The sequence below is a fragment of the Centroberyx gerrardi genome, chromosome 7, assembly GCF_048128805.1.
Source record: "Centroberyx gerrardi isolate f3 chromosome 7, fCenGer3.hap1.cur.20231027, whole genome shotgun sequence".
NCBI classification, from domain to species: Eukaryota; Metazoa; Chordata; class Actinopteri; order Beryciformes; family Berycidae; genus Centroberyx; species Centroberyx gerrardi.
The window spans coordinates 5,746,489-5,762,760 of NC_136003.1; the positions used below are offsets into that span (position 1 = coordinate 5,746,489).

At 41.3% G+C, this 16,272-nt stretch overlaps 1 protein-coding gene across 1 annotated transcript in view; it reads right to left on the reverse strand.

Annotated features, from left to right (window-relative positions):
- Positions 1 to 335: 335 nt before the first annotated feature.
- Positions 336 to 16,272, reverse strand: part of pdxdc1 (pyridoxal-dependent decarboxylase domain containing 1) — a 41,285-nt gene continuing 25,348 nt past the window's right edge. Inside the window, exons 16-24 of the mRNA XM_071909848.2 lie at positions 15,750 to 15,820; positions 14,872 to 14,977; positions 14,451 to 14,625; positions 5,299 to 5,417; positions 5,031 to 5,152; positions 4,185 to 4,277; positions 3,923 to 4,019; positions 1,096 to 1,194; positions 336 to 622 (exon numbers count right to left, since the gene is read on the reverse strand). Coding sequence (XP_071765949.2) covers positions 336 to 622; positions 1,096 to 1,194; positions 3,923 to 4,019; positions 4,185 to 4,277; positions 5,031 to 5,152; positions 5,299 to 5,417; positions 14,451 to 14,625; positions 14,872 to 14,977; positions 15,750 to 15,820 — 1,169 coding nt within the window. The remainder of the gene's footprint in view (positions 623 to 1,095; positions 1,195 to 3,922; positions 4,020 to 4,184; positions 4,278 to 5,030; positions 5,153 to 5,298; positions 5,418 to 14,450; positions 14,626 to 14,871; positions 14,978 to 15,749; positions 15,821 to 16,272) is intronic.

Here is a 16,272-nt window from a genome sequence, read left to right on the forward strand (position 1 = left end):
AAAGTGGGAACACCAAAAAAGTCAATTACTACACTTCTTCACAAAATAACTCCTGCGATGCGTTTAGATTACCATCTAACAGTGTAAGAGTATCCAAGGGTGGATTTTTCCATTTACTTTGACATCCTTGCAGTTCTGAAATAATGGGGCAGGGGAGACAAATGGCACAATCTAGCTCAGTCAGCTTTCCATTCAAAACCGGAGGACAGGCTCATTGTCAGGGGAAGTTGCGAGGAGCTAGACTTCAGAACGTAATAAGGCCCTTTCTCCTCGACGTCTGTTAGGCTGGTACTATTCAGAGGATGGATGGAGGAAGCTCTGCAGTAGGAGGAGTCCTATCTGCTGCTCTGGTCAGCCTCTTGGCCTTCGGGGTGCCTCTGCTCGGAGGCCAGGTCCACCTCCTCCTGCGCGGGTGCGAGCTTGGACGACTCCCCGGTGCTCTCCGGCGCAACACCGGGCGCGCCGGGCAAATCCGTCTCGGGTACGGGGAGAGAGGCGGGCGGGGGGTCGGCAGCGGTCGGAGCGGCGTCCCCCTCCCCAGTCGTCTCCTCGGCTTGTTCGACGGAGCTCGTCTCGCTGTGGGAGTCGGAGCCTGCTACCGAGCGCCGGAACAGCCTCTGACCTATGACAACCAAGTGCAGACATGAAATGGACAAGGTGAGTGTGATGTCATTTTCTCTGTATCCTTATCATCCAGTCAGTGGCCTGGGTGAATGAAGCGTCTCCCCCGGGTTCATTTAAGCACTTTTAAAACTAAGCTGTCTGAAATGCTGCGGGGTTAGAATGTCACCGCAAGTGAACTGTCACTACGTCACCTCATTTACATATCATCACACAAATATTCAAATAAGGGTGTTAAAGGATAAGGCTGGTGTTTTTTAATGCATTTCTTACCGTCAACAAATCCTATAACAAACTAAAATAACAAAATCAGCAATGGATTTAGCAGTAAGATGTTTCCGTGCCACAGAAACCAGTTTGATATGAGAGTAAGCCAGATTTTCTCATACTCAGAGTATGAGCTTATTTTCTTCTAACCCGTGACACTGTATTTACATGCACAACCAAAGCGGTGATAGAAGCAGACAGCGCTACCTGGCAGTCTCTTGGCTGAGGAGGTGGGGGTGTCCTGCAGGGGAAGCCTGCCTGCCTGGGCCTTAGTAGAGTAGGTCGGCTCTGTGGAGTCCAGGGAACCTATGGAAACACGCCCGTGACCACACACACACATACACAGAGAAATATTTACATCCACACTTTGCATAAGGGCCAACCACAGCATGACACACAGAGATGTGCGGTATCATTTACCCCTATTTATTTATTTGCTGTAATATTTTAGGTGGCTGTTCTAAACATTTTTCTGTAATTATGTTTTATCACCTTTAGTACTCACTATTTGTATTAGTCTTATCTACATCTTATTCTCTGCTGCTGCGACAACCCAATTTGCCCGTGGCGATTATTAGTTACATTTAATCATTTTTTATTTAACCTTTACTTAACCAAGTAGTCCCATTGAGATCAAGAAACTCTCTTTCAAAGGACAAACCGAGCCAAGAAAGCATCATTAACACAAACAAAAAAATGCAGACAAACAGCGTATAATGATGTATATAAGCAAAAATGCAATTACAATCACAGGAGAGATAAGCACAAAGTCAAAATTCATTACATAAGCCCTCAAGAGGCAGCAATGCAATAGCAGACCATCCGCAGCCAAGACTTTTCTATACAGAAAGATATACAGCTCTGTGCGGAGACTGCCTCGAGATCCTTTAGTCGTTTTAAATTCATCAAGAGAGACCACTCTTTCAGTATTAAATCATTTCGCAATGAGTTCCATGTAGAGGCAGCAGAGCATATGAAAGCCTTTTTGCCTAATTCAGTTTGGACCTCGGGGACAAATAGCAATAAAAACAATTCCTGTGAGCATGGAGAGTAAATTCTGCCAAGTCTTTTGAAGAGACGTAAGACTCAGAACGGCCTTTTAGATGTGTATATATGTGGCATGAAAGTGGTGGCAACCAGTGTCTTTATTATTCACATTAGAGGTCAACCGATCAAGGATTTTTGAATGCTGATAACATCAAAAAAAGAAAAAAAGTTTATAAGGATTATAGGTAATTGGACAATTTTCTTTCATACAATCACTGGTTTAAGACATTAAATGAAAAGTAAAACATCTGGAACTGAACAAATTAAATGACATGGAACTTAAAAAACATTTAGTATGCTCACGTCATTTTTATATTACAATGTGAATGTTTGGTACATTTGGCAAACAGGGATAGATACAATAGCAGACGTGGTAACCAGGCTTGGAATTTCGTCATTTTAGGGGCAAGGCCATTTGGCCTTCGGTGTCACAAAATTTTTTAGGGCCATAAGGCCATATGCCAGGGCACAAAGGCCATTGAGTGAAATAAGAGGATTTGGAGCCTACAAATATCCTGTTAAGCCCGACGGACCCGGTAACGTTACCAGGTCCACCCCCATGGCGTAGTTATGAAAAATCGCGATGGAAGATGGTCTATTTATAGAAGATATGAATGTTATACTGTTTTGAAAACATGGGGTCTTCAACTTTCAGAATCCGTAATGTATGTTGTATGTTGTCCAAACTATGTCTTATTACGAAGTATTTAACAATAAAGTCGTACAAATATAAACTTCGTAAATATAAGAGCAAGTTGTGATCAAAAGATCCAGGATAATTTTCTCATCTGTCTACAATAACATGCTTGCTTCGTATCGCTGGAAACTAGAAATTCTGAGTTTTCCAATTACCCTAAACGCACCATGATTGGAACGATACAACGTCCGCCATTTCCGGGGAAACGTAGCAGTCGTAGAACAGTCAACTTCACATTTTAAGTCACACTGACAAAAATCTATGTTCTTGCCAAAATATTTCACCAAGGCTTATGTTATTTTCGGCAAAAACGGCAGAGTTTAGGTACTCACGTTTCTACCGTAAGTTCTTCTACCGTGAGTTGTTTCTGACTCATAGCGATCTTCCGGGGATTTTCACCAGCCATTTCAGACTGGAGCTCTATGGTGGGAGCTCTGGCTCTTCGTCGCCATCTGGTGGCTGTATCGAAGTAAGTACTGACACCAATGAGCCTTTTACCATTCTATTCCTCTGACTGACAGTAGCAGGGCACAAATGCCATGGTAGCCGTAGGGGCGTACAGGCATCACGGCCAGAGCGAGGGGCAACGTGGCCGCCGTGAAATTCATACTCTGGTGGTAACCTTAGTATATGCATTTGTATTGTTGACTACTGCAACGTACTGTTCTCCAGTTTACCTAATGTTATCAAAAATCTTCAACCGCTGCCAGAATCCTGACCAAAACAAGGACATTTGACCACATAACGCCTATCTCTCCTCCCTACACTGACTCTTAATTCATGCCAGATGTGACTTCACGGTGCTTCTGCTGACTTCTAAAATAATACACGGGCTAGCACCGTCCTGGTAGTGGGGTTCTTCTCTGTACGGCCCTTCCCAAGGCTTCTTCCGTGTTTATTTTCCTGATGAGGGACATTACGTCTAACTGTATTTAGTAAAGCAGATAGGATGCATATGCACACTACTGTCTCTGTTCTGTATTCATCTAAGAGTGGACATGCACTCATTACATGGTGAAAAACAATAACACCTCTAATAACTGTATTTAAGATATTTTAATGCTTTTTAAGGCCTTAAATTTAGATGATTTAAGAATTTTTCAGACGTTTTAAGGGCCTGCGGATGCTCTGATAGAGCATAATTGGTCATAACCGATGCTCACATCCCACAACTACCGGCCCAAATTAATTGGCCACTTCTAATTTACATATGCTAAAATTCTAAACAGCAGTACCACAATGTGTTTTGGATACTCTGGGCTATCCACCCCATACACAGACACACGGTACCTGCAGCCAGGTTGAAGGTCCGGCCCTTAATGGAGCTCTGAACAGGAGAGAACCAATTTAACACGGAGCCGACCACAGGAAGCTGCCTCAGCATTCCCTAAGAGACACAGAGCCAGACGGAATCAAACATTTGCATATATTTGATTGGCTTGAATACAAAATACTCGCACACACACAGACAAGCAATCAATCAAGCGAGCAAGCAAGCAAATTAGCACACACATTTGTCTTACTAGAAGTACAAGACCACACACACACACACCTCCTCCATGAGTTTCTCCTCATTGGCCTTTTGCAGCTGCTGCTCTGCTTCCAGGATGCCTTTCCTCACGACCTCCGTCATGTTCTCCAACAGCTACACGGGAAAGGATCGCTGTTATTTAGAAGTGTAATATATGAAAACAACATGGTAAAATGCTCAAACTGAATTGCGCATTTTGCAGGAATCATTACAATGAGCACACTTTCCCCCGTATAATATATATTTTCTATGACAAAAATACGTGCGTAACGCCAAAAGTTGAGTGGTAAGGTCGTCCAGAGTAATAACACAAAAACGGCGTAGCTGCAGGTTTGAAAAAGCCAAATGTAAGACTTTTTAAGATCATTTTAATGCTACCTGGAACTGGATTTAAAGGAGACATCCACCCTCAGATACACTTACATACACTGATATATCATCAATCTGTGATGTTTAATACATTCCAGGAGTTATTTTGTGATGAAGTGTTGTACTTTTTGTTGTATACACTTCCCTAAACCTGCCTTATCTACTTCTGCTTCAGTTAGTTGATTTCATACCTTTCCCAGAATGCCTTTCGACATCATTACTTCCTCTTTGATTCTGAGGGACTGACACCAAAACTTGACATATACCGTTGATGTTTTAGATGGCTGAATCATTTTCTGCTATCAAACTCTTATGGTATTTTTACGGTATTTGCCTTATTTTGTTTGCCTTACTTAAGCTGCATAACACTGTGAAAAATTTAAGGCCTGTAATCATTGTATTTAAGACATTTTGAATGCTATTCCTTTAACTTTAGACAATTTATCACAGACTTTTTAAGGACCTTCAGACAGCCTGTAAAATTAATATTGCTATTACCCTTCCACTCTCCTCAATGTCCCTCCCCAGGGCAGCTATTGTATCCACCAGCTCTGAAATATCAAGGTCCTCGGTTACCATGCCCAAAAATATACAGTCCTCCTCTGTCCCAAAATCAGGGCCTAGGAAGAGAGAGAGCGAGATAGAAGAAAAAAGGAGAGAGAGAAGCACAAAATAGCGTAAAATGCTTTAAAAACATTTTAAATAAGTTGCTGTCTTGCAATAAGTTGCAGTCTTGAAAATTGAGCTACTGTGGAGAGACACTCACCAGTGGAGAAGCTGATGTCAGTGTCCAGCTCTTGTAGTTTTCTCAGCAGTTCACTGTTAACTTTCTGCACCTCCTGCTTTCTCTTGCTCTCGTCCGCTCCTTCAGACTGTGGCTCGTACCTGAAGATCAACAAGTGGATCACATTCAGATGGTTCATCCTAATTCTGATGGAGTTGTACTTGAGTCATCCCATTTTCATGGAGGCGGACAGCAAACAGGGATGGTAAGGTTTTCTGATTTGGAACATTAGGAATTTAAATCTGTTCTGGGGGGGGGGGGGGGTAATTTCTTATGAATCCTTCAGACACAAGGTAACATGTCATCCCCCATGAACGATGCAGTCAGTGGCGGCTCCTGCCAAATTTCTCAGGGGGGGCAATTGTTGCGATGATGGCTAAAGTGACCCGTTCAATGGGTAAATTAACCTAAGTCAGCTAGCTAACTTGACATTGTCACATTGCATTGTACAATTTGTTTTTTCTGGTCACCTCACGTAGCAATACCACCAGTAACCACTAGATGGCAACATAAGACAAGGATTGTTCCTTAGGCTACATACTGTAATATTTGTGGACAGCTACATCCAGGAGTTCATTGTAAATGTCTTGAATAACATTATTTTGGCTCTACAATGACTGAACAATCCACTGTGGTCATCAACAGATAAATTGTCATCAGTTTGCCCTCACAAATACCTTTGAATGTGAAGAGAGACCTGCTTTACCATAAATCAAATAAAATTGAGTAAGGTCTTCACTCTCACAATAATCTGATTCAGTCTTCATCAGATAACATTTTATTTTAGGTGCAGCAAATCTAGAAAATTTATTTTGTAGCTAGTTGTGTTCTGATTAAACAAAGAATGACACGATTGAGTTGCTCCTCTGAGTTGAGGTAACGTTAGCCATGTTGATCTTGAATGTGACCGCTGCATTCATGTGGTGTCGTCGGAATAATCGGAAAAATGAGTTCCCGACCGTAAAGCAAATGTGGAAACAGCTATCAACGTGTTGTTTAAACGCTCTAAGCAATAAAATAAAATACAACACATCTTCTTTGTAGCGTCCATGTTGTTTCCACATTACGACTTAAAAGCTCATGAACACACCGAAGTCGGAAGAACGACTTCCCAACAGAAATGGGACCATCCGAGGAGCATGTGAATGCACCAGGCTACGTATGACGAAAACACGTTAGTGCAAGCCCACCCGGAACCCATAGAGATTGCATTGCAGTGCCTGCAGTTCGAAAAAAAGCAGAGCGATCTGGGTGATTTTTAACCAGACTGAAATCGCCCGAAAGGCTCGGTACTCCGCGGAACACGACTTGACGCTGCGGCTGATTGGACTATGATATTCAGAGGGACAAACTGTCTTGAAAATTTGTATAATTTATTATTATCATCATTATTATTATTGTGGCTCAAGGAGGGCGGCGCCCTATCGCCCTCTATTGGTCAGCCGCCCCTGAATGCAGTCACTCTCTGGGCCAATTAGTAACAAGTGTCACCTTGGGTCTTTTTCAAAATGCGTTCTTGTGTCCTCCATTACGTGTTTGACATAACATCTAATGGCTAAAGTATGACTCCAAAACCAAAGGACATGAGGAGTAAGGACAAATAAAGATCCTGGAAGTTTACTTGCCAACCGAGGATACGTTGGATGATGACTTGGCTGACGAGAATGCACGGAAAGCCCCAAGATTCATTGCGAGAACGACGCATCACGTCCAAGCAGCGCAACAGTTTACCGAAATGCGTTATTCCCAAGTTTGGTTGAAATCTAATCAGCAAAGTTGGAGATATCGCATGTGACAGACAAACAACAAACAACAAACAAGCAGATGGAGACCAATCCATAGTACCTCCACTGTAAGTCAGGCATGAATGTAACATTATATTAAGTGATCAGCCTAACTCAATGACACTCTGACAGTGTCACTCAGAAAAAGTTTTCTTCATTCTATTGCTTTACCTGCTTTAGAAATGATTTCTGATTTCACTCAATAGGAAATCAAAAATACAAATTTAAGTATTCCCAAATAGCAAGGCTCAGATTGATATAGAGAAACATTTTGTAAAGCATGCAATGATATTATTTCTCCTCTACTACACAGAATGGTTAACCAGTTTGTGGATAACAGGACATTTTCACAATCTCTCTATGAGGCCAACAAGATGGGAGCAGATGGCACTGACCCTTCAGGATATACGTCCCCAAGTTTGTTAAATCATGATCAAATGGTGGTAATTTGGCTGTTATTCTTTTTAAAATACTGAGATATGTCATTTTAATGCACATGCTCTATTGTCAAGATGACTCTTACAGGTCAATTTTGATTACTCTGAGACGGTGATGTATTGACTTGCAATAGTCATATTTTGTTTCTCGCAGCCTCTTGTGTCTAATGTGTTTGATTCTATTACTAATATGTGGTGTTATTTCCACTTGACTCTTTCTATCGGTCAACCTTTATGACTCTATGATAATGTTTGTTTAATTTGCTGACTGCTGACTGTGCAGCTGTTCACACTTCCTCTGTGGGGTGTTGAGTAGGCCATGTCATTCAACATTTTGAAGGTCTAGTACAAAAATCTCAACTATTAAACAGTGTTTTTGTATAGTGGTGTTGCATGGAGTTTTAATGCCTTATCCAATATTGGGTTTTGAAAAATGGGTGCAGAAATCAAGGCTCTGTATTCAATTATGCAAAAATGTGTCAATAATTTACACTACATTACACTGCTTGTTTGGAATTTCAATGTAGCCATTCAATTTTCTGGGTTAATGACAGCCAGTGGCATTTTCACACAGAAGCCAAGGGAAGCCAGGCTTCCTCAAATTGTCGAGTTAAAAGATACAAATGATATGAGGCTTGTGGACAGACTGTGGATTCTCCAAAGGTCTTGTTATCAGCTCTTGTATCAGCGAGCAAAACAGTACCCATCTGTGTAAGGGAATCTGAGTGGAATCAATGAAAGTATACGGGGGAGGGAAGCCAGGGAAGGCTAGCATCCCCTGATAAAAATTTCTAACCTATTAGTTAATCAGATAAGGCGGTTCAGCTTGTGCACAACTGGTCAAAGTGTCTCAAATAAATATCAAGGGAGGTCAGGCCAAATCTGACTTCACGCTAATCAAATGATAAAATAATCACAATGTCATCATCAGAATGACATTGTGACATGAGTGCCGGCTGACCATAACTGTCCATTATGTAAATGAGAAACATGAATTTGTGGGTGGTTTTTAGGCTTTTCTGATATCAGTTCAGACGTGGATACAGAGGCTGTCACTATGGCGGTGATGAGAGCAATTGAAAGCTACAGTGCTGCAACTAAACCGATTTGCCAAACCTGTGATGATGGCAGGCTGCATGAGTGGGTAATGAGGTGGAGTACAGGCTTCGCACTGTCCTTATGCACTGTATAGTCAGTGGAACTTTAAAAGTCAGGCTGTGCATGCTATTCACGAGGGACATAGATCACTGTGCATTGCTTTTGACAGGATTATGACAGAGCCTGGATGGGACAAAGGCACAATTGCACAGAGCGCCGCTTCAAAAGAGAAGCTGGAAGACTATGACTTTTGACTTTTTCTTGCTTGGTGTATTTCAGTCCATTTTGTGGCCTCACTGAACCACTCTTCCAGGTCCTAGAGAGAAAGACACTTGACATCAGAAAATGTCATGATCGAACAGACGGTACCCTGGATGCTCTTAAGTCCACTTGTAGTGAGGACATATTCCGGAGTATATACGAGGAAGCAGTCCACACAGTGGGAATACCCTCCGACAAGCGCAAACGTCACTGCTGTGACTAGGGGGACGTTGAGTAGGGAGTCAAAGAGCAAGTGGATGAAAAGGACACGGGCCTCCTGATTTCCTACCGAGGACAGTACTGCCAAATAGTGCTGCACATGGCGCAGGCTTTTTCTGTGCGCTGGATCATGGGCCATTCACGAACTTCGCTAACCCCAAAGATATCCCGACCTGAACTCTCTTAGCTGTTTGCCATGTACTCATTCTTTGATGAGCAGAAGCTAAAGAGCATGTTGTTTAAAGATTGTTTTTGTATGGCATGGCATTTCTGCTTTATTGCACAGTACAGTGGAAAGAGCCAGGAAAGGGGGGAGAAAGGGGAGTGACATGCGACAAAGGTCCCAGACCAGATTCGGACCCAGAACGTTGTGGTTATGGTATGTGCCACTTGGCAAAAATCCCAATGGAGACCTCTATTGTGGAAGAACTGAAATCTACCAGGCAACTATATGACAAGGTCACTGAGCATTTTGCTACCATGAAGGATAGACGAATGGCCTTCCTCTTCAAAAAGTCAAACGTTTTGGGTTTGCTAATCTTTCTCTCTCTTCCACACACACACACATACACACACACAAACACACACACATACGCACACCGTTGACAGCAAAATGGCCTGCTGTGGCTTTGAGTGGATTGAAATACTATGTAATTGTTGTCGTCTTGGATCTAAGTCTATATTTCAGGGCATGAAAATAACTCTCAGCTGGGGGCTATTAGATTCAAAATTTTCCCAGGCCAGTACTTCTTAGCAGACAAAGTAGTTTGTATAATCAAAAAGGACTGAACCCAGGTTGGTTACTGAGTTGGATTATTGAATTGATAGACCTATCAGTCAGCCAATATTTAGGCTGATGGATAATGTCAAGCTGATATTTACTGTTGCGTTTATATACAGCAGGCGATTATATTTACGTGTTTGTCGTTCGTCGCACTGTGAGTAAAAATCTATTGTATTTATGTATTTAGTCATTAATACAAAAAAACCAAAAAAAAAACACCACAGCAATGACCACTTAGCACCAGAAGATGGCAACAAAATTTAAAAAAATAGGATCTCAAAGATAACCACTTACTCCACGATAAATACACCACGAAACAACAAAATGGGCCCAGAAATTCAAGGTACATCGCCAATAGCTCTTTTTTAACAGTGTTAAAGTGTTTTCAGGTGGCTTTTTCCTTTAAGAGCTAAATACAAAACTGTCTCCTAAACAGCAGCAAGCAACCGCTCCATCCAGAGAAAGCTGGACGCACCAACATTAGATCTTCTGCCTCTCTCGTCCCTTTGTTATCCTTTGGTATAAAGCATCACAGACCGGCTGGGTTGGTAAACATGAGCGGGCTGTGTGCATACTCACATCACATTACAGGATTTCTGGGTATTTAGGTAAAAAATTAAAACAGTTACCTCTCACTGCCATTTGGGACCACCAATGCCAAAGTTGCCTAGTGCAGCTTTACTGTTATCTTTTGGTCACACAATAACTAATGTTAAAGACGAGATGAAATGAAAAATGCCTTTTTAACCCTTTTAGATCACATCCCCGGTCATACTGTGCACCTATTTAACAATATATGCCAAAAAAAATACCAAAAATCAATTTCATTGTATTCTTATATCAAAATTCTATCATGTTTTCTTCCTGTAAAACAAAATATGCCGTGTGCTTACGTAAGCATGCCCGTAACTAATTTCAACCAATAATATCATGACATCCACCCATCAATCAATCTTCAACTTTTAGCGCACAGAGCTAAGAGGCTAAGATTCATTAGTTAGCTAGCTAGCAACAGCATGGTACTTCGGTGTGTCTTCGGGTGTTATGACACACCCACTTTTCAACGTTCAAATCAAATTCCTCCCAACGTTATGTCCCGCCTGTCTTTCCTGTTTCACTAGGAAATACGTCACGATACGGAAGTTAGATACTCTCGAAATGCCGTTTCATCTCGACTTTAAGACAAAAGATATTTGTCCTTGACCATAAGGCAATTGTATTCAATACACTCCTACATCACTCTTCTTCCAACTCTAGCTCATCTGTTCGCTCTCACATGTTTAACTCAACCTCTGCAATTAAATTCTCAAAGGCTTTCATGTCAACTCACAGACATTATTATCCAGGCATCGCCTAAAACCACTGAGGAGCTAGTCTCATTTTAACCGCTCTTGTTTAGCCACTCTTGACTCTGTTGCTCCATCCAAAAAAAAAAGTTAATATCAAGAGCCTTTCAATGGCTGAATGGCACAACTCTTCTCTACCAGGGTATATGCAGGAATCCTGAAGTTAAATTCAATACCTTTTAAGACCTTTTTTAAGACCTTTTCAATATATTTTAAGACCTCAACGCCACTTTGAGCTGTAACCGGTTACATCAGCGACACACTTTTAACTTACATTTACTATACATTGATTTTGAGATTGCAAAACTAAACAGTCTTAGTTTGCGATAACTTCTATGGACCACTGTATCAATACAACAGAATTCAGATAGGCCGGGAGGGAACAAAGCTCAAGAGAATAAATTGAGTGACTAACCCAAAGGCAAGGTTTATTAAAAGTAATAACAGTAACACGCTCACACACACACGCACGCATGCACACACACACACACAACACGGTCATTAACAAAAATCTCTGTGGTCTTTGCATGCTTTGCTCTTGTGACTAGCACTGTGCATATGGGACCGGATAGCATTGATCCCCATTGAGGTTACACTTATTGCTTTCTTACACACCGAACAATACACCTCCCGGTTATTCCCAGTGACGGGCCTCAGCCATGGTGCAAATTCAGTGTCCTCCAACCACTTGTCCGAGTACTTGCATTTCCCCATTACGTTTGTTAGTTTAGTGACAGCCTACACAGAAGAATCCCACAAGCGCTACGCGGCTACGCAATTCGCTCGGTGCACAAGAGGGCATCTCTTAACTTCCGGGTTATGCATTACTGTTTCCGGTTGTAGTTTGTTGTAGTAGTTGTGAGGAGCAAAATAAATAAATTCACGCAAACTTTTAGCACGCAAACTCTTTGGACAAATAGGCTACAAAATTTAATACCTCATAAAATGGTGATTAAGACTTTTTAATACTTTTTAAGGGCCTTAATTTTCGCTAAATTGATTTATTACCTTTTAATACTTTTTAAGACCCCACGGACACCCTGTCTACAAAGCTACAAATATTTCGTGACATTTTGAAAAACCTAATGTTCAGGTGTCAGAAAGGCAGTTGAGGAGGGGAGAGCGGCATATTTCTCTGAGCTCATAACACCGAAAACATGTTTTTTTTGGCATTCTTTGCCAAAAAGGTTGAAAACATAACAGTGATCTCCCCTTCTAACCAGGACATATTCGTTTTGTTGGAGAACTCTGCTGTTTTGAACCCATTTCCCTATTTCTTTTTTAAAGAAAAGCATCTACCATATGAGATGCTCTACTTGTCTAGTATATGTTCCCACAAAATTCCTCAAACATGTTTTTGATAAAGTATGTCCAGAAGCTTAGCTATTATTATATAAGTAGTTCTCTGGCAGCTGTTACTTTCACCTCTAGTTTTAAAGATGCAATATTTCAAAACCTCCTGAAAAAAAAAAGCCTTAATCTCTCAACCCTGAGCAACTACAGTTTTTGATAAATTCTGATCAGGTTTTAGACTTCTTTAACTGACTGTCCTCCTTTTAACAGAGGATGCTGGGGAATGTTTGATTCTAATCCTTTTAGACCTCAGAGCAGCATTTGACAGTAGATCATGCAATTTTAATTGACTGCCTTAAGCACTGGGTGGGTATCTCAGGCTCAGCACTGAATTGGCTCACATCCTATCCTTCCACATGAACCTTCTCTGTCACTACAGGCGATTCCTCATCTTCCTCAGTACATGATATCGCTCAATACTTGGCTTCATCCTATTCTCCATCTATATGCTCCTGCTCTAACATCACTAATGTCTCATAACACATAATCACTCTTTGGAATTTCCTCTTATGGAGAGCAGACTGCAAAAGGGCATGAGTAATAGTATAAGTTACAGTTGTGAGAAAATGTTCTTGAACCTTTAAGAATTACCTGGATTCCTGCTTCAATTGTTCCTAAATGTGATGTGATCTTCAGCTAAGTCTAAATAATAGATAACCACAACCTGAATAAACAAATAACACACAATCAACTAGGTGAGGAGAAAGAGCTTCGCTCTGGGGAACTGTATGTGTGAGCTGTAGCGCTGTGTATGAGTGTGTGTGTGTGTGTGAGCTTTAGGACTGTGTGTGTGTGTATGTGCAGCTCATCGCTTTTCTTCCTCTAACTCAGCTGAGCATTGTTCTCAACACTTCATATTCAATTATTTTGTTGTGCTGGTTAATGGCTACACTGCAAATGCTAAATGTTATTTTTCAAAATATTATACTGATGAAAAAAACCTCAACATCACCACGTGAAAAAGTCATATCTGCGCTGACAGCCCATCGTACATCGCCACAACCCTACAAACCTTTTCGTCTTGATTGAAGACATTGTTTAAGCATTCACAGTGTAGGCTGGGAAAAGTGGAGTCAGGTGTGGGTTAGAGATCCCCTGCTCTTTTAAAAAGTATGGTCACCAACAGTCTGCTCTTCACAACAGAGATCTGTTGAAGTGATCAAAAATGATTTCAGAGGCCCTCAGAAAAAAGAGTTGTTGAGGCTCATAAAGCTGGAAAGGGCAGCAAAAGCTTCTCTAAAGACTTGGGCCTCCATCAATCTACAGCCAGGCAGATAGTGCTCAAATGGAAGAAATTCAAGCACTCTCCCAAGGAGTGGGCATCCTGCAAAGATCACTGCAAGAACAGCACATACAACCCTCAAGGAGGTGCCAAAGAACTCTAGTGTAACTGCTGTGCATATGCAGGCATCTCTTGCACTTGCTAATGTCTGTGTTCATGAGTCTGAAATGAGAAAAACACTGAACAAAAGTGGTGTTCATAAAAGAACAGAGGAAACCACTGCTTTCCAAAAAAAACATCTAACGTCTAATGTTTGCCAAAGACTCCCTGGATGTTCCGCAACGCTACTGGAACGTTTGTGTGGAATGTTTTGTGGACAAATGAGGACAAGAGTTCAACTTTTTGGCAAACAGACACAATGCTATATTGGAGGAAAAGAAACATTGAATACCGACACCTAAACCTTATCCTAACCATGAAGCATGGTGGAAGGCGCATCAAGGTTTGGGGCTTGATGCGCCTTCCAAAGATGCTTGGCGTGAATGTGAACTTAAATGATTTTAGAGGGAATACAACAAGTTTAAAAACGTAATAAGTTTGTAATATAAATTGAAGCCCATCCAGCCTTACCTGACAGCACCCAGGCCAGGCCAGCTGAGGTCCTCCACATATCTGAGGGAGGGGGAGTGTCGGTGGGCCTCCTCCCTGAAGTCCTGTCTGAGGCACATTGTGGAGCTCAGCACTGAAACCAACTCAGACAGCCTCTCCACCATGGCCTCCACATCCCCCTGCTGGGTCCCCAGGACTGGAGAGGGGGGATAAAGTTGAGTCATGACTAGTACCTGGTGTTTATGGTTGGGAGGCAGATAGTAAGGAATACGAAATAAGGGCATCCTTTGCTGATGAATTTTTAATCCTTGTTGTCATTGTTTTCGTAACTTTGGTAAAGTTCAACCCAAAGAGAAGAGTTGGCACACACTGTGAAGACATAACTGTTGGTAGGAATGTTGCTGGTGTGTATGTGTGATTTGTGTGTGTGTGTGTGTGTTACCTGCAGCAGTTAGGAGAGGGCTGAAGCGAACACAGGTACCCTCATCCTCCAGTTCCACCACATCTACCCCACTGGCAGGCACCAGATAGGCCAGCTGCTCACCCAGCTACACACAGGAATATCAATCATTTTATTAGAAATGCAGTAAGTGTATGCTCAATTGTCCTGTTGGTCAACTTAAGTGTAATGATGAGAATAAACACACCAAAATCATCCACATGTCCCAAGTAGATCACTGGTCTATGTTCTCATCACTTGACGGCTAAGCTGACCAATGGGACAATCCACCAAAAACTTTTCTCAAGTTCTATTGGCCAGGACCAAAATTGGGGAAGAGGGCTTCTGGTTGGCCCCAATATGTCAATAGCCTGCATCCCAGAGAGACTCTCAAATAGTGCATTTGCATGAATATTAATATTCGGAAATTATTCAGGACACTCAAGAATTCCTTTCAATAATTGGTGCATGAAACATAACATGAACAGGTGGAATAGCCTCATATCTTGCTTATTAGATTGCCGTGACATGCCAATACTGGCTGAGATATTAAAGCAAGCAAATTTATCATCCCACCATCCATAAATCCATGGTAATATTCTTACTAGTCTATTAATTAATGTACAATATGCAGTGATATTTGTGATTGGGAGATGAAGATGCATATAAACCCCTTATGAGCTAATAGCCGGAATAGCCTGCATATAAACAACAAAAAAAAAGATTTACCAAAGAAAATTAACCAAGCCAATCAACTGACCAATTAGCTCTTTGAATCAATCAACCAACCCTCTAATCACCCGATAAATACATAATACATACTGTATATACATAATCAATCAATTACACATCCATAGAGAGATTAATAAGGATAAGCTCACCCATCTGTTGAAGGAATCCAGCACCTCTCTCTCCCCAGCACAGTAACCCTCGACTGAACCGCCACTGGATGCTGACAAGGTGGGAGAATAATAATGACATAGTGCCATAATATCTGCAGTGAATCATGACTTGTGGTATTATGTGAGGTGCATATGTGAAGTGAAATCTTCACATTTGCACCTACAATATGCATATAATTTGAAATCTCGTCAAAGGGTAGATTACGTCACCACATGCGGCAGATTTTGTTTTCCACAGAATGTTTCAATTCCAAATAGAAGATGGAAATTTAAATTTTAGGCAAGGCAAGGCAGCTTTATTTGTACAGCACATTTCATACACTGAGGCAATTCAAAGTGCTTTACAGAGTAATAAAAAAATACAGTAAAAGATTTACAATTAAAAAGTGCAAAAGTACAGACAAGAGGTACAAAAGATAAAAGACTTAAAAAGTAAACTAGTGCAGTTCAAATCAAGTGAAATAGAAAGATAAAAGAACACAACAAATATTCCCACTTTTAG